The sequence below is a fragment of the Lontra canadensis genome, unplaced genomic scaffold, assembly GCF_010015895.1.
Source record: "Lontra canadensis isolate GAN:19392208 unplaced genomic scaffold, GSC_riverotter_1.0 scaffold3, whole genome shotgun sequence".
NCBI lineage: Eukaryota > Metazoa > Chordata > Mammalia > Carnivora > Mustelidae > Lontra > Lontra canadensis.
In genome coordinates, this window is record NW_022630997.1 from 26480902 (window position 1) to 26508061 (window position 27160).

General features: G+C 41.4%; 1 protein-coding gene across 3 annotated transcripts in view; it reads left to right on the top strand.

Annotated features, from left to right (window-relative positions):
- The window catches only part of SLC16A12 (solute carrier family 16 member 12), a 68548-nt gene extending 46774 nt beyond the window's left edge, over positions 1-21774 (top strand). For all 3 annotated transcript variants that reach the window (XM_032836874.1, XM_032836882.1, XM_032836865.1), the window contains exons 2-7: positions 202-451; positions 9266-9369; positions 12483-12626; positions 14146-14725; positions 16997-17256; positions 21283-21774. In XM_032836874.1, coding sequence (XP_032692765.1) covers positions 342-451; positions 9266-9369; positions 12483-12626; positions 14146-14725; positions 16997-17256; positions 21283-21545 — 1461 coding nt within the window. In that variant the 5' untranslated portion in view covers positions 202-341 and the 3' untranslated portion in view covers positions 21546-21774. The remainder of the gene's footprint in view (positions 1-201; positions 452-9265; positions 9370-12482; positions 12627-14145; positions 14726-16996; positions 17257-21282) is intronic.
- The last annotated feature ends 5386 nt before the right edge of the window (positions 21775-27160 follow it).

Below are 27160 nucleotides of genomic sequence, written 5' to 3' on the forward strand. Positions count from 1 at the left end.
ATTTATCTAAAATTTGGGAGGATCTCTTATTAAAAAGAAGAAGAACGGGTACCAAGGACAACTAATAGTCTTTGCCTCAGTCCAGCATTCATAGTTACAAATAATCGTGTTTCACAGGAAAGTAATGATCATTTTTGTCAAGTGAAAAATCAACCTTTGGATATGACAATGAAATAAATATATCCTGATTTTTGGTTTTAGATGGCCAGTAACCTATGTGCCAGGTAGCATTCCATGCTAATCCTGAATGCCAATAGGAAGTCACTGGACAGCAAAACTCTTCCAGGATTGTAACTGGGCTATCAGAGTAACCCAAAAAAGAAGAAAAAAGAATCGAAGCCATGGCCAAAGGAAGTAGAGTTCGGTCTACCTCTCCTCCAGATGGAGGCTGGGGCTGGATGATCGTGGCTGGCTGTTTCCTTGTTACCATCTGCACCCGGGCGGTCACCAGGTACGTGGGATTCTCCTCTTCATGGATTGAGGTGATCTGGTTTGTCTTTTCTTCTAAGTCTGCTTTGTTCTGTTTCTGAACCTGTCATTATGAAAATATCTGTGTGTATACGTGTGTGTGTGTGTGTGTGTGTGTGTGTGTGTGTGTGTGTGTGTATTTCTTTGTTCGGATGTCTTTTTCTTTGCAAGGAATGGAATTTTGTGACACTTGCAAGTCCTGGGTAGTGGTGTCTTCTATGATATCTGGCACAGAAACCTGGAGTGTTAGGGCATTTTTAGACTAAATGTTATGGCTGTTCCAGCCATTTGTTTTCATGAGCAGCCCATCCCAGAAAAGAAAAATACATAAGGTCAAAACAATCCTTGAAAACCTCTTGACTCACCAGATACTGAGCTGTTAGAAGCTTAAAACCTAGAATTTAAATTCTGCTTCATTTTACACTTGGCCGTGATACTGGAAGGTAAGTTCTAGGTTGAAAGAAAGTAACAGCAAAAGTACAGTCTTCTCTCATTCTTGCTTGTTCATTTATCCTCTTTCTTTTATTAAAGAGCATAATGTGGAATATGCTTAAGTTACACTTGTGTACATTGGGACTTATTCATATCATTTATATCTGGAGTAAGTGCATGCTTGACATCTGCATATGCTAGCTCTTTCCTCTACGTGTGCTTTCATTCCAATAGAGCTCCTTGTTGCTCTTCTCTGATAATGAACCTCTAGCAGTGAAGCAAAATAATTTGCACTAAAAACTTATTTGATGACATCCTCAATGAAAGCATTGATGTTTCCCCCATAACAATATATAATGCAGGAAAGAAGCGGGATATTTGTTTTTACTACAATAAAGGTTGGTTGACTATGTATCATTTAAAAAATTATAGATTCATTTAAAATAATGTGATTGGTGTTGAGTCTGGATTTTCTTCCATCTGTATCATGGACCTTGTGTTCGGGGTATGAAGAGTCATAGAGTTAAAAAGGAAAGTCTTGGTTCTTATACATGTGGAAGCTTCCATTATATCCATGATGGGAAAGTTCTGGAAGTGAGTTCAGTGCTTTATAAGGAGGGCTCAGGTTGATATCTTTCAGGTCATTGAGACTTCATGATGCACTTTAGGCAGACTAGGCTTACCACGCTGTCATAGATTAGGACACTGGTACTCAAAGAGCTTAAGTGACTTACCTACAGTTTTGTCTGCTGGGACAGAACTGGACTGGATTTCTAGTCTTTTTTTTTTTAATGTCTTATCTTGTGTATTTGCCATTGCATGTGCACACATAATCCATTGACTCCTTCCAACACAACCTAGGTGTTTTCCTATCCTGTTATTTCTCATATACACGTCATACTTCTGCTTGTTCTTCCATTAGTGTGTATATCCACACACACATCTTCTCTCGGTGCCTTTTCATTGCAAGAAGTGACCTTGCTTCAATCTTCATACTTTGTTCTGCTCCAAGATTTAGGCACTTTGAGGAAGCTCTGTGGCCAGTTTCTGTCCCCTCAAACATAGGACCTTCTTCTCTAGAACAGCGTAGTCTTACCAGACATAGGTTTTTTTTTTTTTAAAAATTGCCTTGGTGATGGCGTCATTGTCTTAAGGTAGGCTACTTCCTCATCTCCATAGGGTTGTCACATCAGTGATGAGAAGTCATGGTGCCAGAGGACAGTTCTTACAGAGGCTCTCCACTCTTCCTGTCCTGTTGCTAACTAGTCATGAGAGTGGTCACCCCCATTCATGTACAAACAACTACACATTAAGGCCGGGAGACGTATGAATTCTCTGAGTGTTGTCCTCTGAAACTATGGACATAACTTGGGGTAGGGGTCTGTAGAAAACTGAGGACTTGCAGCAAGGACACTAATTTATTGATGGTCTTTAATGCTCATTTAACATCTTGTGTGGCTGGTCTTGTTTGGCAGGACACTGAATCCCAGTTCTTTCTCAGTCACAGTAGAAATGCCAGCAGAACCCATGACTGCCACCAAGGGCTGAAAGTCTTGCATATTTCTTTCAGGTTGTACCCTTAAGTTTTCAACTTCAATTTAATAGAAATCAGGTCCACTAATATATAACTACGCATTCATTGAGGACAAGGATCTATCTAGGCACTTCCAAAAACACAGAGATGTTGGAACACGACTCTGGTAGGTTCAGGCACAAATAACTGAAAATACAAATCAAAACGTGCAAAATATCCATCAGGTAAAAACAGATTGTAGAATAACACAGGTGAGAGAGGGTTTGTTCTGACATGGCAGTTCGGGGCAGGATTTCTAGGGAAGTCATCCCCAGAGTCTTGAAGAATGGGTAGCATTTGGCCAGGGAGGATTGAAACAAGAAAGAGGTTTCCAGCTGCATCAGGTCTGTGCCCTTCATCTGCTACTCACTTTGTGATCACGGTTGATCACAAAGTGATCAATGGTTGAACCGTTAAGGGTTTAGCTGGTAGCCAGAAGGGGGTTGTGGCTAGTGGTGAAGACCTATTATCAGAGGTTAATAGGGGAGGCTGAGAGGGGCATAGCTGAGCAGAATTAAGCCCAGAGGAGAAAAATGTGAAGACACAGCCAGCATTGGAACTCGATGTCATGAACACATAGCAGCCAAGTGGACTGAAGATCCAGCCAAGGAAAGCAGCCACGAGGGTGGTTTGTCAGTGCAGAAGATCAGTGCCTGTTGTGCAATTAAGTCTTTTTTTTTCCTATTTAAACTGTATACCTAAAAATTAAACCATACAGAGGGGGATGAAACTTGTGTGGCTCAGTAGATTAAGCGACTGCCTTTGGCTCAAGTCATGATTCTGGGGTCCTGCAATTGAATAAGGCTGCAAGCTCAGCAGGGAGTCTGCTTGTCCCTCTCCCTCCCTCTCTGCTCCTCCCCTGGCTCTCTTTCTCTCTCTCTCTCTCTTTCTCTCTTTGTTAAATAAATCTGGTTTTTTAAGATTTTATTTATTTATTTGACACAACTGTAAACACAAGCAGGGCATGTGGCAGGCAGAGGGAGAAGCAGGCTCCCTGAGGAGCAGGGAGCCTGCCACGGGGACTCGAGCCCAGGATGCTTAACCAACTGAACCACCCAGGCACTCCTAAATGAATAAAACTTAAAAAAAAAAATAAATAAAATAAAATAAAATTAAGCCATACATCCAGATGCTAAAAATTTGAATTCAGAGATGCATAAAATAGTCTTTTTTTCCTCACCTCCTGAATGCCACTTTCACTTCCCAAAAGTTAACCTTGTTGGTATTTTCTTCAGACCTTTCCAAAAAAATTTTTAGAACTTATATCCGTATATAAAGCATATTCTTTTCATATTATACACACTGTTTTGAACTTTGTTTTTTCTTGCTTTACAGTACCTCTTGGACACATCTCCATATCAGCACATATGGTTCTAACTTGCTGAAAAATAACTGCTTAAAATTCCATCACAAGGATGTGAGCATAATTTGTTTTACACATTTTTGAAGGACTTTTTAAAAAAAGATTTTATTTATTTATTTGACAGAGAGAGATCACAAGTAGGCAGAGAGGCAGGCAGAGAGAGAGGAGGAGGAAGCAGGCTCCCCACTGAACAGAGAGAGAGCCCGACGTGGGGCTTGATCCCAGGATCCCGGGACCACGACCCGAGCCGAAGGCAGAGGGCTTAACCCACTGAGCCACCCAGGTGCCCCTTGAAGGACTTTTGTATTGTTCCCTGGCTTTTGCTTTACAAATACTGCTACTCTCATAACCCAGGACACTTTAAAATCGTACTTCAGCTCTTGCCTTGTAACTGATGACACTGCCTTACATGTGAAATTTACATAAAGGTTAAAGTTGTCCAGGCTATTAAAGCTATCCTTCTTATTTATTTTCTGTCTCTGTCAATGTGTGTTGATTACTTATTTTTTTCTTCAAGATCTCTTATTAGCAAACACATTCTCTATTTTAAGAATCATATTTCATTGTGAAATTACATGATGTTCTATTTGTAAATGGACAGCTTGAATTGGAGTTGACTTGAAAAAGCAATAGTTGATTTAAATGTTAAAGCCTCCAGCTATAAGACCTATTTTTCTCTCAACGTCTTCTGGATCCAAATTAACTTAGTTGCAATAGATGTCTACAGTCCTGTAGGATTGGGAGCTCTTCTAACAACAGCTGAATTCCTGTAAGTAATAGCTAATGTTAGCTGAGTGCTTGCTCTGTGCTGGTTAATGTTGTTCCAGGCACCCTTCATTCATTAATTCGTTTAGTCCTTGGAACAACAGAGAGATTGGATATGTCCAAAGTCACACGGTTATCCTGAAACCAACATTTCACTGTATGTTAACTAACTAAAATTTAAATAAAAATCAGAAGAAAACTGTACAAATAATATACATTTACTTTAATAAAATAATTTAAGGAGCTGCAAAAACAAAAAACAAAGTCACATGGTTAGTGAGTAGTAATTCTTTTAACTACTAGGCTACACTGTCCAGTGGATCACTTCTGCCATTGATGCAGTGCACAACTTCTGTCAACAGAAGAAAGTCTTGACCAGTTACCAGATGTTGTCAGCATCTTGCTCTTCAGAGGCCAAAGAAGAATTCTCTAGCAGAGTAGCAAGGTAGAAACAGTAGGCATGTTGGCCCCTTGAGAGAAAGTATCTTTGAGAATACTAGATGACACTTGGGTGATATTTTGTTGTTGTTGTTGTTGTTTTAAGATTTTATTTATTTATTTGAGAGATTGAGAGAGAGAGAGAGAGAGAGAATGGGCGCGAGTGAGAGAGGAAGCCCAAGCTGTAGAAGGGAAGGGGGAGAGGGAGGAGCAGGCTTCATGCTGAGCAGGGAGCCAGACATGGAGCTCGAACTCAGGACCTGGGATCATGACCTGCACTGAAGGCAGGTGCTTAACCGACTGAGCCACACAGGTGTCCTGATATTTTGTTCCTCATTCTTAGGAATAGAGCCTGTCCACCCCTGCAGGATGTTAGGAGTTTTTTGCAACTGCAGCATGATCTAATGCATTATGGCTGACCCAGTTATGTTTATCAAACTGCTTATGTCCTAGATGAGGAACTTGAGATCCTGAAAGATGAAGAAGCATTATCAGAATTCTCAGTTACTCTGTATGAGGATCAGAGATGAGGGCCCAATGTTCCTGACATGTCAGATGCACACATTTTCCAAAGGACAGTAAAAATTATTTCTGGAAAGAAGCCCACATTCTCCTGATAACATTTGTTTTCTTTAAGGCCGCGCCTATGTTTAGAAGCTATAAATCCTGGACCTTTACCATTTGAAAAGTACTTTTCCCTTTTGAGAACAAATAAGCAGTGATGCAGTATTATTCCTGTATTTTATGAAAGTCACGGTCAATCAGAGCATGTTTGTGGTTATTAAATTTCACCTCGGGCAGACTAGCTCCCATGTTTAGATAAGAATCTCAGGGGTTATTTTTGAATTTTACATACCTAAAGTTTGACCGATATGACTAGCCAAGTCAGTTAGGAAAACCTTTAAGCAGAAAACAAAACAGCAATAAAACAACAAGAAAGTCACAAGAGACAAACATAGGCACACAAATATTAAATCCCTCAGAATGATTTAGTGATGAGAAGAGACGATGATTTACAATCCCGAAGTGTCATCGCCATCTGGGACCCTTTTTTCCTTAGGCTGCTGCCTGTCCACCTTCTGTATTTCCCTCCTACTCACTTGTCTGTCAGCTTATGAAATTCAATTCTTCACCTCTCTACTCCACCTTATCTAGCTACCTTTTCCCTGGACAGCCAGCAACCAGGCTTCCTCCTCCTATTCCCTCATTTATGTCCTTGAAGTTTCTACTCAACCTTTTTACTTCCTCACCTTCCAGTCACTTCTTTACCAATGCTAATTCTTCCTTCCTTCCTTCTTTCCTTCCGTCAATACCTTGAACCTTGAACAATATTTAATGAGCACCCCAGTACACGAAAGGTGGTGTACTGGGTATTTGGGATTAAATACAAGATAAGGCAGGGAGGGCCTTTGCTGACACAGAACAACAGTCTGGTGGAGAATGCAGACGCATGCGAAGGGAATTGCCATCTGCGCATCATGTGGGAAGTGCCCCGCGTGTCATGTAAACATGTAAGAGAGGCATCAAACCCAGACTCACATAGTCAGGGAAGACTTCCTGGAGGAGCTGACAGTTATCTTGAGACTAAAAGAATGAGGGAAGCTGAGGGCATCCTAGAAAAGAAGACAAATCTTTGATGCTCAGAGGTGTGAAAGAGTACGAGTGGTGTGTTGAAAGTCATGGAAAACCTTGGGTCCAACTGAAGTGAAGAATGCATAGTGGCGGGGAGCTGGGGGAGACACTAAGAAAAGCCAGCTCATGCAAGGTCTCAGAAGTCGTGTTAAAATGTCTGAAGCATCAGGGTAACTCCGACCATTGAGTACAAAATGTACCCAAGGCACATGTGGGTTCAGGGAGAATGGTTGGGAAGGTTTGGGTTGTAGTTCTTAGCACCCCCTACTGCCCCTTTTCCCTTTCCCATCCCCAGGACCCACAACATAACTGCAGGGCCCAGTGCAAAATGAAAACGCAATCCCCTTTGTTCAAAAGGTAGGAAAATAAGGGCTGTTAAAAGTGCTAAAGTAGAAATTCACTGGTCTCCCTCAATTTTTCATGGGGTCCTTAATTTGCTATTCCAAGTTGTTCTTAAGAAAGAAAAATGGAAATATTAACTTACTAGCATGAACTTACCATTCATCTTTATATCCTGCCATACTCGTTTTGAACACAAATGTGAGTATTTAACTCCTGTGTGGGACCCCTGGGGCTCGTGCATTCCTATGTAGTTCATTTTCAGCAGAATAGGGGAAGCCCTACACAAAAACTCAAGTGTTTTTACTTCACTTCTTGATGCATGCATTTTCTTTCTTTCTTTCTTTTTTTCAAATTTTTATTTACATTCTAGTTCACTAACATGCAGTACAATGTTGGTTTCAGGAGTAGAATTCAGTGATCCATCACTTACAACACCCTGTGCTCGTCATCAAAAGTGCCCTCCTTAATGCCCATCCCCCCTCTCCCATCCCCAACCCCCATCCCTTCATCAACCCTCAGTTTGCTCTGGGTCATTAAGAGTCTCTTATGGTTGGTTCCCCTCTCTCTTTTTTCTTTTTCTTTTCTTTCTTTTGTTTTACCCCTCCCATATGTTCATCTGCTTAGTTTCTTAATTCTACATATGAGTGAAATTATATGGTATTTGCCTTTCTCTGACTGATTTATTTCACTTAGCATAATACATTCTAACTCCATCCATATGTATACACAATGGACTATTACTCAGCCATCAAAAACAATGAAATCTTGCCACCCGCAATGGCGTGGATGCACGCACTTTCTATGAATATTCTGTATCTTCTGCTTACTGGTGAGTAAGGAAAGACGGAAAAGAAAAGGAATTGAGGATAGCCCTCCCTTTCCCCTTTCCTCTGTGCCATCATTTTCAATGTAAGTGGTTGGCTAGTAAAATACAGACATAACCTGAGTAGGAAAGGGTATACGAACCCTCGGTCCTTTGTGTTGCTTAGAACACCATTGCCTTCTTTCTGCATTTGAAGCAAGTTTTGGTTTGAAAAAAGCATGGCCTCTCTACCCCCACACTTCCTCAGTCATAGCTGTAACTTACCCTGTGCTCGCTCTGAGTCTCACCGAACTCCAACATGTGAGACTACCAGAGTTTGTGTCTCTAGTAATACATGTGTCGATGGCAAGGTAAAGAATCGCAAACACACATTGTGTGTGTATCTCCTCGGGTCACATGCATGCCCCGTTGTTCCTTTGGACTTTGCTTACAAAACACAAACTCGAAGATGAAAATTCTTAGGAATTTTAAGACCATGACAACCGAAGTTCTGTGCTTCTGGGCACCAGATCCTGGGCCTTCCCAGAGGAGGCCCACTGGTAAAGCCGGACCTGCCTAACACAGCTGTCCTGGTTATACCTGATTCTCTTCCTTCTTCTTTTTCCCCATCACCCACCTTCACACCCAGCAGCAGCTGGAGAGGGGAGGAAGAGTGGAGTAGCAGGTTGCCGTGGGCTGCTGAGGCATGGTGAGTTAGACTGTAGTCCTCTCCCAAGAGACTGATCACTTCCTATCTCATTCTCATCAAGGCCGGATTCACCCTTGCTGTCGCTGAGTACTGAGAACTCCTGCCCTGAGTTAGGAAACTTGCTGATCTGTAGAACATTCATTTCAAGTTGTACAGTGCTGCAAACTATCGCTCCTGAATTGCTTATGTCTTTTTATCCTAAGTAATTAACCATTTTTCAACATAAAGTTTCTCTGCCTCTATATGTCTGTCTCTCTCTAGAGTGGTCATTTATAATCTCACCATTCACATATAGTGACTGAGTACTTTTGTCTTATATGCTTTGGCCTTTTTCTATTTATATGAACTATGTTCGTTTGTTTGTTTTTTAACCAAAATAAGCCTTATTATATAAACTACTTTGTAACTTACTTTTTTACTTAAGACTGTCTTGTAAATTTATTCTGAGATCAATAAATACACACCAGATCATCCTTTCTAACAGCTAAAAATATTTCATTTTATTGATAAGTTTAAATTTATTTGGCTGATCCCCTATTGATGGGCAAATAGGTTCGTTTGTCTTATCCTTTAGATGGTCCAATAGCTTTGACTTCCCACCTGTGGTGGTCCAGCAATGTACCACCGAAAACCATTAAAGCTTACAGAGATTCAAACAGCGGACCCAAAACTTGAAGCTGTGGTATAGATCCATGTTCATTCACATTTTTTTCTATAAAATGCTTGCATTGTATTTTTCAGATGTATTTCAATTTTTTTTGTGGAGTTCCAGACATACTTCACTCAGGATTATGCCCAAACGGCTTGGATCCATTCCATTATAGATTGCGTGACCATGCTCTGTGGTGAGTATCACTTACCAGGGATAGACTGGTGACTTTTGAACTGTACCTGACAGTGACCTTCCACTGCTTTTGCTTACCCATTTTTTTCTGAGTAGGAAGGGTTTGATAAAAATTGGCTAAGACTATACAAAAAGAGAAGACCGATCCTACTTTCTGCCAAACCCAACCAGACATGCTCTTGGAATTAATGGTCTTGGCTGATGGTAGATGAAACAGGCAGTTAATATTCTCAAAAAGACGCATATTATTTGGTTCTCCCGTAATGAGATAGGGTGTTGGGCATCACAGGACTCCTCCTGATTTGGGAAGCAGCTAACCATACAGTATATGCTTGGCTTCTCTCTTCTAAATGCTATGGTCCCCTCGTTCTCCAGTCATGTAAACAGCCATCAGATAGCACTGTGAGCCATTTCTATGCAGTCTCCTTAAATGAGGGCCAACAATATGTGCATCACAGCTCAAGACTTATTTTCATTCTGTTCCCTTCCCAGAGATTCATAATTTAGCTAGTGGATTTCATTTTTCATGCATAAATATTTATTCTTAGAAAAGTATGTGGGGGGGCGCCTGGGTGGCTCAGTGGATTAAGCCTCTGCCTTCGGCTCAGGTCATGATCTCAGGGTCCTGGGATCGAGCCCCACATCGGGCTCTCTGCTCAGCGGGGAGCCTGCTTCCTCCTCTCTCTCTGCCGGCCTTTCTGCCTACTTGTGACCTCTCTCTGTCAAATAAATAAATAAAATTAAAAAAAAAAAAAAAGAGAAGTATGACAGAAGGATAGGATGCTGAAGTCATGAGAGAAGTGTACTTACCATGGTTAAAATTTCATTCAAGAGACCCCAAGGGTACAACTAGGGTCTATAGAGTGTTCTCAGAACTCATGGACTCTCTTAATCCACTGGTATGATAGAGGAGAACTAACCTTGAGATTTTTCTTTTTGAACATTTTAAACCAAAGTTATTATGTTAATGTCTTAGAGAGTGTCTGAGATTGAGTCAAGTTGAAATGATCTATTTGTAGTCTAGGCTTATTTAAACATTTCATTTATTTATTTATTTTTTAAATTTTATTTATTTATTTATTTGACAGAGAGAGAGAGATCACAAGTAGACAGAGTAGCAGGCAGAGGGGGAGGGGGAAACAGGCTCCCTGCTGAGCAGAGAGCCCAATGCAGGGCTTGATCCCAGGACCCTGACATCATGACCTGAACCAAAGGCAGAGGCTTAACCCACTGAGCCACCCAGGCGCCCCTAAACATTTCATTTAAATGAATCCTTAGTATTAAAAAAGAAAAAACTACTGTAACTCTTCAGGCCATGTCATGGTGGCAAAAGGGAAATACTATGTTATTTAATAACTCATAAATAACACCAACTCATTCCATTCTAGGTACTGATTCATACTTATTTTTTTAGGAAAAAATGTACATACACAGGAATCAGTTGAATTGTACAGAAATGTATTTCCTTTGTTGGGAGGAATTTGAGAGCAATTCTAGGACTAAAAAGTTTCAGGAGAAGGCTAAGTTGGCTCTGGCTACTGATAACACTGGGAGGTCTTAAGGGATCAAAAAATAATATCTTTGTATTTTCTGGCCTGTTTTTTTTTTAATCAAACAGTCCCTTTGTTTTCAGGGTCGCGTTATTAGTCACAGCCTTTATATGAACATGCCAAGTGAGCCATGTTTATTGTTCTCAGAGGACACAGGTGACTCATCTCCCTCACCTTTATCTTTTGGAGAATATTTATAATCCCCAGAAGAGGAATAAATGACCTTCAGTGACCAACACCATCACAGTGACTGTGTGATCAAGCAGGGTTGTGTTAGATGCAGCATTTTTAAATTCAAGGGCTTGAGGCCATGCAAGCCATCCGACCTGTTGTAGCCAGTTGTCATGTGCGCAGCTGCTCACTGTACAGTATTGGTGAAGTTCAGGACATGGACAAAAGACTGTGGAGTCAAGTATAGGGCACTCCCTGGGGGGTGGGGCGCTTTGCCCCAGGATAAACAGGAAGTAAACAATTTTCATTGAGTTTGGTCTAAATTTTGTCACTTTCTGATAGACTTAGATATAGTCTCAGGAGGGTCACTCCTTCCCGTCTTCCAGAGGTTCTATATACAGCCAGCAACTGTGTGAACTAGACAGGAGACATCAGGCTGATGACTGGTCCCATCATGTACATTGGAGTCAGGCCCCGGTTTCAGCTTGATCAATACAAAATTATACTCCACAAATACCCAGAGAACTTGCTCTTCTGATCTTGTTAGTAAGAACACTGGTACCAACTTGTTCCACAGAAAGAATTTACGTGCTGCCCCCCTACCCACCTCCCTTGCCATCAGTCTAGAAGGCCCAAAGAGACAGAGTAAGAGGGTGAAAAAACCCTGCCCTTCGTGTCATGTGCCCTGAGCAGTGCTTCTTGGTGATCTTGGACATGTCATATTCCCCTCAACTTCTATTTCTCTGCAGTTTATTCTAGCTTTAATTAATATTCTATAAACTGGCAGTTGGCACAGTTCTGACACATTGTTAAACCACAAAGTAGAGGGAGGCCAACCAAAATATCACCATGGACGTGAAGCATTTGATTTCTCATCCACAGAGTTTCCTAAAGCCTGAAAACAGTACCAGATTGTGAAATGTGTCTGTGGTCTCTTTCCCTGGCCTTTACTGCCTAGCACTGCCGGCCACAGTGTCCGCTTTCCTTCCCTGCCAGCTAACTGCCATAATTATTGCTATTGATGCATGATCAAAACCGTATAAAACATACAAGGCACATCCCAGTACAGGTGATAACTAATTTAAATAAGGAGCTGATTCACTGTTCAAAAAGCACCCCAGAGCCCTGGGATTATAACGGTAAGAGAATGAAGTGAGGGGGCAGCGAAAAGCAAGTCAGCAGACCCTGTCTAATTCCAGCTTTGTTAGCTGTTCTCTGTGTGACTATGGACAGGTCGTTTCCTCTCTCCTCAGTGACCAAATCCATAGAATGAGCAGGACAGGCTTGATGCTGTAAAGGCCCATCATTCTCGGCTTTGCCGATGTAACACCACAGTCTTCTCTCAGTGCCCTCAAGGCCCTTCTGTTAAACCCATTTATTATTGCTTTTGAAGCGCCGCTTGGGAGTGTTGTCAGTAACCACTTATCCTGCCAAGTGGGAATCATGCTGGGTGGCTTGCTGGCCTCTACTGGTCTCATCCTGGGCTCATTCGCCACCAATCTGAAGCATCTCTACCTCACTTTGGGAGTTCTTACAGGTAAGGGCACTTGGTACCCCTTGTCTCGCCCCACCCCCATTCAATTTTTGTTAAGCACATCCACAGAACTGTAATCTATAAAATATTCATCTTGCTAGGTGCACCATTTAGCTGACCTAGTTTACGCTTACCTAACCTAGCAGTTGAAAGAGCTGGAAATCCAGCTGATTGTACTGCTGTAATGAAAATGTACCGGCCACATGATAGAAGTAACTGCTGGCTTCCCCTTGGGCAGCAGAGCATGGTGAGATTCTGTACTCAGAAGTAATGAGAGATTAGCCAGGGCAACATACATTTTCAGCAGTGACCGTTCTCCCAACATCTTTGCCAAGAACTAAAAATACTACCTGTGGTCGACCTGAGTCGGCCCTGCTTTATAGTGAAGATCACTGTCCAGTAAATGGGGGTTTCTCTCAATGTCATGGAAGTACACTTTAGAGAATTACAATGAATGCTGCAGGAAGAAAAGAAACCTCTGTGCCTCCATAAATCAGATGCTAAGGGGACTGCTTGGCATCAAGGTGGGATCGGTTGGTGGCACTGGAGTGGCAATATGCCCCATCACTCAGAGCGACGTGGATTAGCACTAACTCACAGTCTGCACACTGTGCCATAGCAGGTAGCGTGATCTGGCCAATAAAAGCCATAATCTCATAGTGATTTTTATAAATCTGGCTCTGTTGGCTAAGAAAATGTGTCTAAAGAGCCCAGCTGCTAGGGTGTCCAGGCATCTCAGTTTATCAAGGAGGGCCCCGGTCATAGCACTGAAAACATCTCCAGGAAACCTACCAGTCCCGGCAAATCAGGATCATTGGTCACCTGCAGTACGGATGGAATAGGGAGCTGATGGTGGTTCTGTTTTTCCATTTGGATGCCATGAATTCCCAGGGTTTACTCCCTTTAGAATTTCTTGACTTAAAAGGAATTGAAGCTGAAAACCTTTCAGAGACTTTCCGCTGACTTTAAGGACTATTTTCAAGTTACTCTGTCTATATGCAAAGTCCATGTAAAAAGCTGGCATGACGTTTCCCAGTCATGTGAAATTACCCTGGAATTTCATGGGGCCATATATGCTGTTGAAACCCAAATTCCAGAGTGGTCCTGATGATCAGAGTTGTGTTTTCATAGGCCGTGAAAAGTTGAGGTAATTCTCTGAATAATTTAAGATAAAAAGATTCATTGGTGGGGAGCATAAGTTTCTTTAAGTCAGCATTATCCTGATTTTCTAGTTAATTCAAATTCAATTTGTATGACAGTTTTTAAGTTCTTCATTTCATTTTAAGAAGCCATATCCCTTAAGGGTTTCTTCCCAAGAAGAAAGTCATATATATGCTGTATTTTCCCAACTGTGGATAACTGGTTGGGGGAGACTCCCCTGCAGCTTGGTGTAGAAAATAGTTTTCAAAGGGTTAGACAGAAGGCCAGATTCTCCTTCATCCAAATAAATTTATTCTGAGATGTTTTCTTTCATTGGCTGTTGATGGCGTGCCAGTACTCATGGACTTCTCTTGATCCTTAGGTCTTGGATTTGCACTCTGTTACTCTCCAGCGATTGCCATGGTCGGCAAGTATTTCAACAGACGGAAAGCCCTGGCTTACGGGATCGCCATGTCCGGAAGCGGCATCGGCACCTTCGTTCTGGCCCCCGTGGTTCAGCTCCTTATCGAACAGTTTTCCTGGCGGGGAGCACTACTCATCCTCGGGGGCTTTGTTCTGAATCTCTGTGTTTGCGGTGCCTTGATGCGGCCCATCACCCTGAAAGAGGACCAGACGACTCCAGAGCGGAACCCCATCAGTAGAACTCAGAAACAAGACTTTAAGCGAGTGGCTCCCTGTTCCACTTTGACTAAAAAATGGGTGCAGACCTGCCTCTGTTGCTCTTTGCAGCAGGAATACAGTTTTTTACTGATGTCAGACTTTGTCGTGTTAGCCATCTCTGTTCTCTTTATGGCTTATGGCTGCAGTCCTCTTTTTGTGTATTTGGTACCTTATGCTGTGAGTGTCGGAGTGAGTCACCAGCAAGCCGCTTTCCTTATGTCCATACTCGGGGTGATTGACATTGTTGGCAATATCACATTCGGATGGCTAACTGACAGAAGGTAAAATCCTTTGAGACCACAGCTGGTTCCCTACCAGGGGATAGTTTTCCATATCTGAAAGCAACTCCCTTGCTTGTTCTTCTAGTGAGAGGTCGGCAAACATTTTCTGTAAAGGGCTGGAGAGTAAACATTTTTGGCTCTGTGGTCATGTGATCACAGTTATTCAACTCTGCTGTCATAGCACAAACCAGCTGTAGACCCTATTCAGACAAATGCAAGTGATGGTGTACCAGTAGGATTTTACTTATGGATACTGAAATTTTTTTATAATTTTTTTTAAGATTTTATTTATTTATTTAACAGAGATCACAAGTAGGCAGAGAGGCAGGCAGAGAGAGAACAGGGGAAGCAGGCTCTCTGCTCAGCAGGGAGCCTGATGCGGGCGGGGCTCGATCCCAGGACCCTGAGATCATGATCTGAGCCAAAGGCAGAGGCTTAACCCAATGAGCCTCCCAGGTGCCCCTGGATGCTGAAATTTTAATTTCTCATGTAATTTTTATGTATCAAAATAATCGTGTTCTTCTTATTTTTTTCCAGCCCTCTCAAAAATAGAAAACCATTCTTAGTTCATAGAGAGTGCAAAAACCAGGTGGTGGGGTGGATTTGGCCATAGTTTGCCGACCGCTGTTCTAGATGGTTTGGGAGAGTGGATAAGTCTAAGTGGCCGAAACCTGTGGTCACTACCAAGTTCTGGTGACAGATTTAATTTCATCCCAAATCAAGTCAGTTCTCAGGCTGGGTGTTGTGGTTTTAGTTATTTTTTAATGACCCCAGAGGCGGGCTGGCAATGGAGAGAGGAGCAGATTTCAGTCCAGGCAGGAAGACCAGGGGCAATAATCATACATGATCTATAGGTACATATTTGTGTTTGACGATTCAAAGAGCAAATACTTTCATTATCATTTTAAGTTTGGGAATCACAGTCGTCAGAAATCCACCAAGTGGTTTCTTCAGCTAATGTTTATCTGCTAGGATTGAAGAGAGCAAGGTCCTCATCTTCTCCTAAATGGACTCTTCACACTTGAGCTATGACGTGGGAGAGCAATGATCCTGTATTATGTCTTTGGTAATTAACCAGGGTTCCACTGCCATTCTCCAGGGCTATGAATATTTAAAATTAATTCCAAAAATGTAGTAGGTAAGGAAAAGAGCAGAGAGCAGGGGCATCCGTCTGGACAACCAACTCGACAAGAAGTAGCCCGGTGTAGGTTTGATAGAGGCGTATGCAGTCGGAGATAATCGAGACCTAAGTTCTTGTGCTGACTCTGCCCCTTATGATCCCTGTGAGCTAGGGAAAATCACTAACCCTCGGATCCTTAAGGGTCTTCATCGGCAAAACAGGCCAGTGCAATATTTTTCTATTAACCCTTAGCATTTTGTGAGATGGTGGGTTGAAAACTGTTTGTAAAGCATAAACTGCTGGTGCTGATATTATACTGAGTCTTTGTAATAATGATGGTATCAGTGCCATTTGGTAACAATGATGAGTTTGGAGCTAGAGAGGGAAAGTGGAATGGAAGTATCACTGGGGAGGGTTCGAAATAAGACTTCGTCCTGTTACAAGACCTTCATAGTCTCTGGTAAAGCATTTTAATGTCTTCATATGCTAGCTTCTCCCTTTTATATGCTGGGGTTTTTAAAATATTTTATTTATTCATTTGACAGAGAGACACAGTGAGAGAGGGAAAACAAGCATGGGGAGAGGAAGAGGGAAAAACCCCCGATGCAGGGCTTGATCCCAGGACCCTGGGATCATGACCTGAGCAGAAGGCAGATGCTTAACCAGCTGAGCCACCCAGGCACCCCTATGTTGGGTTTTTGAGCATATATGATGTACCAGATACCAGTGGATGACCTATCTGAAAACATCTAGTAGGATAGGCTGCTAGAAAATGTTAGCTTCCTGATACTGTACCTGTTATTTTAGAACTATCCTTAGGGTAACCCTAACAAGATTGGTAACAGTCCCATTTTATAGCTAAAGAAACTGAGATTAGAGGTGAGCCGTGAGGAGGTATAGAGCTGGATTCAAAATTCCTATCTTTCTAACTTCAGAGCGTATGCTACTTTCTGCCATACCATGTTTCCTGGGAAGATGAATTCTGTGTCTCCATATACCAGAAGAACGATAGGCAGACAACATAGATAACCATGGGAAGCCTTCTCTATAAGTAACAACGAAGCTTATTGCTGGGGGCGGGGGGCATGGTTCTAAAGCTCTCGGATAGAACCCGTACATACTGCCCTCATTCTTGATCTTCAAATCCACAGGTGCCTGAAGAATTACCGGTATGTCTGCTACCTCTTTGCCATGGGACTAGATGGGCTCTGCTATCTCTGCCTCCCAATGCTTCAGAGCTTTTCCCTGCTCGTGCCTTTCTCTTGTACCTTTGGCTACTTTGATGGTGCCTACGTGACTCTGATCCCTGTAGTGACTGCAGAAATAGTGGGGACCACTTCTTTGTCCTCAGCGCTTGGTGTGGTGTACTTCCTTCATGCAGTGCCGTACCTGGTGAGCCCGCCCATTGCAGGTAGGTTTCCAGAGAGATCCCCCAACCACCTCTTCTGTTTGTCGTACTAATGTGAAAACAGTGAACTCATGCATAGACAATGAGGATTAGAAAATAAGTTGGGAAGAGTGAAAGAGAAAGGGATTCAAGAGCCATCAAAATATCATGGTCTTACTTATATCCTTGTTTTATAACTTTCTTCCAGCCAATGGAGACCTTAGCCTACTTGGAAAGAAAAAATCCAAAATTAGGTTCCTGATTCCCTTCCACACTAATGATGGGAGCAATGGAATGGAGCAGCTGTTCAAAACTTATAAATAAGTCAGGCACATGCAGAGGGAAGTTTAGAGGGAGTACAGGGTTCCACTTGGGGATAGCGGGCAGCGAGGCTGAAATGGTGAGTGAGCGTGTCACAGTGGAGTGTCTGGAGTGCCAACCAAAGGAGCCAAAAGGGCCCTATATTCTTCAGAGACTCTGGATAATATTATGGATTTTGTGTAAAGGGGTAATATGGTAGAGAGTATATTTTAGAAACTGGGACCTAGCAATTGACCTGGTAATTAGGGGAGAAGCAATTAGGATTCCATTCTAATAGTTCAGAAGCAAACTGATAGAGACCTACACTAGGGCTGCTGCAGCAGAAATAGAAATGAGCTCTCAGGGCAAAGAGGAAGTATTGGGGGGAAAAATCAACTGAATTTAACATGTGGGAGTGAAGGAGGAGAAAACACAAAGATAACCTAGAAAATAATGGCATGGTTGAAAGAAATAAGGAAGCTGGAAAAAGTGGCTTTGCCAGAAAAAAACAATGAATTAAAAGTTTAGAAATATTCAGATATCTGAAATACCCAATAAAATGTCCAACAGAGCTGTTTAAAGATGAAATCTGAGCTTTAGAGGGAGGCCAGATTTGGATTTAAAGATTTGGGGATTATCAGATAAAGCATCTAGAATGGTTTGCGAACCATCAAATGCTATAGAAATTTAAAGCATGATTGAACAAGTGATTTGACAACTATTTATTGCTTGCGCGCACCAGCATTTCCTTTGGCACTACTATGGCAGCAAACAGGTCAGAGTCCCTCCCTCCTTCCCGGAGAATGTGGTCTAGACCAGTGTCTCTCAAAATGGAAGTTCTGGGACCCCCTGCGTCAAAACCCCCTGGGGCCCTTGTTACAAAATGCAGATTCCTTGATCCTCCTTTGTGATCTGAATCTTTCCAGGAATCTACATTCTGAATCAGCTTTCTTGTGAAGCTCATGAACACTAAAGATTGAGAATAATTGGTTCTTTTTTTTTTTTTTAAAGATTTTATTTATTTATTTGACAGAGAGATCACAAGTAGGCCGAGAGGCAGGCAGAGAGAGAGGAGGAAGCAGGCTTCCCGCTGAGCAGAGAGCCCGATGCGGGGCTCGATCCTGGGACTCCGGGATCATGACCTGAGCCGAAAGCAGAGGCTTTAACCCACTGAGCCACCCAGGTGCCCCTAATTGGTTCTTTTTTAAAAGAGCTTATTTATTTATTAGAGAGTGAGTGCACGAGCCCAAGAACAGGGTGAGAGGGGCAGGAGGAGAAGCAGACTCCCCACTGAGCAGGGAACCTGAGGCGGGGCTTGATCCTGGGACTCCTGGATCTTGACCGGCACCAAAAGTGGCCCCTTAACCTCCTGAGCCATCCAGGTGCCCCGAGAATAATTGGTTCTGATTTTATCACCTGCCTAAACTAAAACTAAGAGAGTGAAGGTCTCTGAAAATAGGCAAAAAAAGAAATGAGCCAAACATGTGCTTAGAAGAAAGGAAGGGAATTTTTGAAGAAGGCAGGATTTCTGCTTTAACTGATATTGTGAATAAAAAGTTTTGAATTATTTCCAAACTCTAGTGATTGCTAAAGAAGCACACTGGGGGGCAATCTGGTTGCTTCAGAGCTGTGGATAAAATATCCTGGTCAGTTTAAACTTGGTGATATAGGGCTACATGTTTAATGCTTCATTTTGGGAAGTGCCCCCAAAATGTTTTTTGGGGGGTCATTTTGGGGGCAGTTTCCCAAAGTGTCCCCACATCCTCCCTCCATAGCCAATTTTTATGTTCACCAGCCTTTAGGAGCAGTATAATTCTGTAATTCTTTTAAAAAGTCACAGTGCATCAATGACATTGGAATTCCTGGATCTTTTTTCAATCTGTGGTCTTCCTTTGGCAAATCAGACATTATACTTATTGTCAGGCATTGGAGAATCTTACCATTTATTTAATTACCTTTAAAATGACAACTCAGTCCTATGTCATACGTATGTCATACATACATACATATATATGCATATATTCTGAAATATATGCATAAGTAAATCCCACAACAACTAAAATATTTGAGATACTGTGAATTGTAGGAAACTTTGTGGGGCTTATAACAATTTCTACATAACATTTTTTTTTTAAGATTTTATTTATTTATTTGACAGAGATCACAAGTAGGCAGAGAGGCAGTCAGAAAGAGAGAGAGGGAAGCAGGCTCCCCGCTGAGCAGAGAGCCCGATGCGGGACTCGATCCCAGGACCCTGAGATCATGACCTGCGCTGAAGGCAGTGGCTTAATCCACTGAGCCACCCAGGCACCCTCTACATAACATTTTTTAAAAGATTTTTTATTTATTTATTTGACAGAGATCACAAGTAGGCAGAGAGGCAGGCAGAGAGAGGGGGAAGCAGGCTCCTCGCTGAGCAGAGAGCCCGATACGGGGCTTGATCCCGGGACCCTGGGATCATGACCCAAGCCGAAGGCAGAGGCTTTAACCAACTGAGCCACCCAGGCACGCCTCTACATAACATTTTTGACTAATGAATTGAAGTAGGTGAAAGGTAAAATCATATGCCTTTCCAGTGGATTTAAGTTTAGAGGCACTTTTTTAAAGATTTATTTTATTTATTTTAGAAAGAGAGAGAGAGAACATGAGAGGAAGGAGGGGGAGAGGGAGAGAATCTTCAAGAAGACTCCTCACTGAATGCAGAGCCTGATGCGGGGCTTAACCCCACGACCCTGAGATCGTGACCTGAGACAAAACCAAGAGTCAGATGCTCGACCAACTGAGTCACCCAGGCATCCCAATTTAGAGGAGTTTTTTTTTAAACTTTTTAATCACAAAATAATTGCCTGCCAAGGTCTAATTTGACCCCATTGATTCTCTGATCATTGTGGCCCATGTTTTGCATATCATATGCCTTGGTCCTCCTCAAAATTTAGAGCTGGAATAGCTATTGATATTAATTTGTTGCAAGAAGAAATAAAGAAGGGGGGAGCCATGATTGCAAAATGATACCTGGTGATACGAGGTACAGTTTGCATTGGCAACTTCTACGATGGCCCAAAGTTCTGATTTCAAACTGCACAGGGTACAGTGACTGGATCCAACTGAAAATTTGAATTCTGCTTTATCCAGAAGCATGTTATGTTACTCAAGATAGACAGTATGTGGGTACTGGGAATACTACTAACATTCAGTACAATTATACAACAAATATAAATGATCCCAACTCAATAATTTGAATGACACTATTTTTTTAAAAGATTTTATTTATTTATTTGACAGAAAGAGATCACAAGCAGGCAGAGAGGCAGGCAGAGAGAGAGGAGGAAACAGGCTCCCCACTGAGCAGAGAGCCCGATGCGGGGCTCGATCCCAGGACCCTGAGATCATGACCTGAGCCGAAGGCAGAGGCTTAACCCACTGAGCCACCCAGGCGCCCCTGAATGACACTATTTTTATCTTTTCTTCCATACTTGCTGGTATTAATAATAATATTTGTTGTGTGATCACTAAGAATGGGACATTCCTCCAAGTACTTTACAGAACAACAATCTGTTTTATGAATTTTCCTAGAAAACAATGCAGTTTTCAGTTGCTGCACAATGTTTTTAGATAGGCTTTGTGTGTCAAAACTATGATGGTGGTGCTAGCAACCTAGTGTTTATTATCATTAGAAAGCATTAGATTTGGGAGCACGTAAATAATTGGATTTTACACTCGACAATGTAATTTTGTGGTTGCTTATTACAGGGTGGCTTGTCGATACGACTGGCAGCTACACGGCGGCATTTCTTCTCTGTGGATTTTCAATGATATTCAGTTCTGTGTTGCTTGGCTTTGCTAGACTCGTAAAGAAGAGGAAAAAAACCCAGCTGCGGTTCCTTGCCAAAGAATTGGATCCCAAGCTGCAGCTATGGACCAATGGATCGGTGGCTTATTCTGTAGCAAGAGAGTTAGATCACAAAGACGATCAGTGTGTGGCTCTGACAGTGCCTGGTTACAACCCCGCATGACCCATGGCCTTGAGCCTGGGAATCTTCAGGGCTGAGAGAGGTGGGACCACTGGACTGCACGTGTCTCGGAAGCATTTAATTTTGGCAGAGACATTGCCTTCCGAGGAAATCACCGTTATTATTTTATTAAGTGTTTATAGGGGAGAATACCAAGTAACAAAGCAAGTTGGACTGGCTCAGAGTTTCCTCATTTGCGATTTGTACTCACAATCGAACTTTTACCTTTCATTCAATGAGCATTACTCTATGCAGTATGTTAGGACGGAGCTGCTATAATTCGCTGTAATTGGGGGTAATTTCGAAGCATGACCAAAGCAGATGACATTGGGAAGCTTTGTTGCCAACTCTCTGCCCCTCTATCTTACTCCCTCAGTTAGAATGGAAACGGAAACAATGGCATGTTAGATTTGCTTACTTGATGCTTTCTTGGAGAAAGGGGTCTGTATTAATCACTGCCTGTTGCAGAATCTAAAGCATTCTTCAACAACTCCGTGTAAAGCCCTAGTGAGAAACTCTACTAGAGAAAGGGTTGACATCTTCACCTCCCACCTCCACGGAAGGCTTCTTCCTAAGGCTGAGCCCCTCCCCTCTGATTAGGCACCCACGTCTATTAATATAATACTGAATTTAACAGAATACAGCAAGTCACAAGGGTGATTTCTAAATCTTACCTGAAATGTTAACACCAACACTTCTCTCCCCCTTTTTTTCTTTAGAAACAAAGCTTTTATTTGAATTGTACACACAGTCCTGCCAGGAACTGAAAGTGTTGGCAGAATTCCAGCTGGGCAGGAATTGAATTCTTGAATCAGCAGGTCTCTGATGGGAGTTTTCTTTTCAGATCAGACATTTCTGTTCATCATTACCCAAAACAGAACTTGGGCGGTTAGCCTGAAAACTATTCTAAAGGTGAGATTCCTTTCTCCCTGGGTTAAGTTTTTATCTTTTTATGGATAATCATTAGAAACTTGATTCTAACTTGGGCCTCTTCACCTGAGCAAGAAGGCTTTAGGGATTCGGCTCAGCATCCCAGCACTCATTAATTAGAGCTTTGGTCGGGGGAGAGGGAAGAGAAGCTTAAGAAGGCTAATGCTGTGACACTTTATAGTTCATAGAACTTGTTTATGTACCTTCACTCATTGGATTAGAATAATTTACTCATTCTCAAGTACTCCGTTTTCCTACAGTTTGGAGTAATTTCTGACTTTTCAGAGGGAGGACACGGGAAAGAAGAGAAAGGCCAGATCTGCTGGCTTGTCTCCAACCATTTGCATCCCCAAATTGTGTCATACCTGTAAATTAGGAGCAAGTTACACCGTTGAAGGGGGATTTTAACTATTGAAAAATTTACAATCTGAGCCTCAAAGAAATATTTTTTTTTAAGATTTTATTTATTTATTTGACGGACAAAGATCACAAGTAGGCAGAGAGGCAGTCAGAGAGAGAGAAAGGAGGAAGCAGGCTCCCCGCGGAGCAGAGAGCCCAATGCGGGGCTCGATCCCAGGATTCTGGAATCAGGACCTGAGCCGAAGGCAGAGGCTTTAACCCACTGAGCCACCCAGGCGCCCCTCAAAGAAATATTTTGACCCCGAAAGGCCATTTTATCCATTGTCCCTCCAGAGGCCAGCACTGAGGAAGATCTTAGGTTGACTAAGCATGTTCAGCAAGTCTTTGCCTATAACTGGATTACTTCATGAAATAACATATTAATACATTGCTTTCAGAATGAAATACTGACTTGATTTAATGGAAGAAAGCTGTAGTATTTCATAGTTGTTTTCCAAAGATAAATTTGAATGTTGCCTGTTATCTTTTTACTTAGTTTAAGACTGTAGTTTTGAACCCATTTACTTTGTCACTTGCAATTTAAAAACAATATTTGGAAAATATCTGTAAAAAAGTCAAAGTTAAATGAACTTATGTGTGTTTGGAGTAGCACTTTACACTAAATGTCATTTCTTGAATCTTCAAGCCTAAAGATTTTTTGAAATATAGTTAAAAATATTCTTATACATATTTTTCCCTGATGATCACAGTAAAATTTTGTTTATCCAGCTCTGCAATATAATTTTTCTAAAGTATTATAAGTATTCATGAAAAATGAGTATAGAAACCGGAGCTTTTAAAATTTTATATAAAATAATTCAGATATTTTTATTTTATACATGCATAAATTTATATTTTACTTCCCTTTTGGAGCAGCATTTTTAGAAAACCAGCAAGGAAAATGTAGATTTTAGAGTCTATCATTGTCTAACTTCACAAAATGTTACTGTTAAGGTTCCATGTGCCTATACTGTTTATTTCAAAAGGGAGGAATTTGTGGGAATGAGGTATTTTGTGGAATCAAGAACAAGATGGTGGTGTGATGATTCAACATCTTAAATATTACTTTATATCACTTCAAGCTCTTCTTTGAAATTGACTAGAAAAGCAAAGAAACTAACTTCTATAGATACATTGTACCATTGGGCCTTCTTTTCAGATTGAGATTTTACTAATAGATCGGATATTTATGCTAATATTTTCTTATTTCAAAAGCATAATAAAGTGAGTTTATATTTGTGTTTGGAAAAATATTTTTTTTTCCCTGTACACGGGTTTGGATTGAATGGTGAATGGGCTTGTCTGAATTATGCTAAAATGTAGCTAGCATATAAAGATGTGGTAAACAATCAAATAATTTACAAGAGCCAAACCCATTTATTGAGTACTTCTAATGCATTAGCTACTGTGCTAAGTACTTCCTACATATTGTCTTATTTAATTCCCATAATAACCTATATTATCACCATTTGATAAATGTGGAAACTGAGGCATCAAGTAGCCTGCATTCCTCTGGCTCCAGTGAAATCCTATAAAGCTAGGAAGCTGTATGTGGCTGGAACCTGCCTTGGGTTTTCTTCTTATGTGTGTTCAAAAAGCCATTTGGAAACAGACCCTCCTTTGGGAAGGTAAAATCCTTCGGATTATGATTCCTCTCCAATTCGTATAAATAGGAAGATTCTAGAATGGAAATTTCCAAGAGTTTTCCCAAGAGTCTGGTTCTATCAAGACCACCACTTCCAGCTAAGTGGTTTAATTTGCTTTTTATTGATCCAGGCCTCTCTTTGGGAGCATTTATGTATGTGTAGCAGGGAGAAGGTTGGGAAGCACACTTTGTCTCAAAAGAGAGTTCTTTCTTCTGCATTACCAGAATCATGCTTTCTCAGCCAAGAATCGAATTTTTTTTTTTTAAGTGCTTGTACCATTGCCCAGTGGTGACAAAGATGGTAATGTCTATCTGGCACTCACCTTCCTGGTCTTGATGGGTCTAATTCTGAAATTGTTTATTGAATTGAAATAGTGTGAACTCAAGGTAGATAGCTGAGCTTTCCTTCTCATACTTCAAAGTTTGAGTCTTTTGTTTTTTTCTAACTCCACCAAACAATAGATTCTAAAAGATTTTTTTTTAGGGATTTTATTTATTTCTTTGATGGAGAGAATGAGTATGGGTGGGGGGAGGGGCAGAGGGAGAAGGAGAAACCCTCAGCAGGGAGCCCAAAGCAGGGCTGAATCCCAGGACTCCGAGATCACGATGATCTGAGCCCAAGGCAGATGCTTAACCAACTGAGCCCCCGGGTACCCCAAACAATAGGTTTTTATAACTGTTGCCAGAGCAGCTACCAGTGAGAGATGACTGGGATTTGGTCCCATAACACAGAGAAATATTTGAGAGAGGGAATCTAGAAATATTCAATAACAATAAAAAGATTAACACTTAAAATAAAACATTTTATTATGGAAATTTTCAAATGTACCAAAAAAGAACAGTGAAATGAACTTGACATAACCATACCATAACATCTACAATTATCTACATTTACTCTCTCCCTTGATGAAGCTGACAGGACATGTCTTCCTTCAGCTGTCAAGGAATAACCGAACCTGGCAAGAATAATTTATTCACGCAAGCAGAGGGTACAGGCGGCTGGTATCACTTGTTAAAGAACCACATCATTAGGAAGCTGATTGGGTCCCCTTTCTTTCTGTGGACTTTGGGTGTCTGAATTACAAGTTGCAACTCTTCCTTCTCTCCCCAGGCCTGATGTGATTTATCTTCCTGTAGCTTAAGAAGGTGTCAAATAAGTGAAAAGTGCTTTTGAATTCTGGAAAAGAGTGATGATTATTACATTCATTATTATTCTTAATTATTTAAGTGTCAGGGGCCTCTTTGTGGAGTCTGGACCTAGGATTGGTCTAAAATTAAATAAAAAGCACATTATTTTTAAGGAGTTAATGTGTAATTGACTTAAGATATAAAATGGCATTAAAAGACATTAAAATTAACATTTTGAAATTAAATTTAATTAATAATTAAATAATAATAAGTTAATTAAGATTAATTTAAAATTAACATTATAAAATTCTTTCTTTTGTGATGTCAAGTTAGGTCTTTTTCCACTGACACAATGGTGGAAGAATGAAAGGCCCCAGTCCTAGCAATGATGAAGACATATTCTCATTCCCAAAGCACTTGTTTCTACAACAGGGACCTGAGCAGAGTCTGGGTGTGGTTCAGGGTGGGGAAGAAGATATGAATGAGGAAAAGGGATATGTGGTTACCTGAGATTCCAGCAGACTCTGAAAGAGCCTCTGGGTCTAAATTTGCCAGTCCCTGCTCAGGCAGGGGTGGAAGAATTTGGACATCTGACTTCAGTTTCAACGTTCAGCCGTCGAGGAGAGCCTATTTTAGAATCATAAGTTACAGGTCTGGTATGAGCCTTCAGTACCAACCCTGGTCTCCAAGGTCAAGCAGGGTGTAGCTCCTGCCTAACTTACAGACTTGACGTTGGGCTGCACTCTTGCTGCCAGTGACCTTCTCGGGGTAGGTTCCATGTGCCTATGTGGATCCTTCAGTGTGCTCACTTCTCAACTTTTGGGGTACAATTTAAACATCACTTTCTAGACAGCCCATCTGTAACCACTGCCCCCATCTAAATTCTATATCCCCACTATCACGACCCACATTACATTCTCATAACATTCCATTCTTTTCCTTTAAAGAATATATTTTAGTTATAATTAATATTCATGTGTGCCTTTACTTAAAATGTTGTCTCCTCCACAAAACCACAAGCTTTCTGAGGCTAGGGATCATATTGACTCTTCACTAGTCAGTCCAGTGCCTAAAATATAGCAGGCACTGGACAAATACTTGGTGTGTAAATGAATGAATGAAGAAACTGCTAATGAGAATTTAACACACCTGGAACTGGGGCTAATTGAAGGGTTGGGTATGCTTGAAGTTGCTCTTGGCCCCAGAATGGATGCAATATGTTAGATAATTATAATCTGTGGGCCTAAATAAAATACCTGGTGAGATGTGTCCCGGGATTAGTAGGAGCTTCAGAGCACTGAGTTTCGTGGCACAGGTTTGGAAAAGCAAATAAAGGTAGCAAAGAGAAGAGTTGGTGGAAATAAAGTAAATAACTAAAACTTTTAATTGAGGCCTGAAACTAAAAATGGTATGACTGTGTTCAACCCAAACAGGCTTAATTAGAAAGCTCTGTTGTGCTCAGATTGAGTAGAAGGCCTAGGGGTGGGGGCTTACACAGGGAGCCCTGGGACGTTAG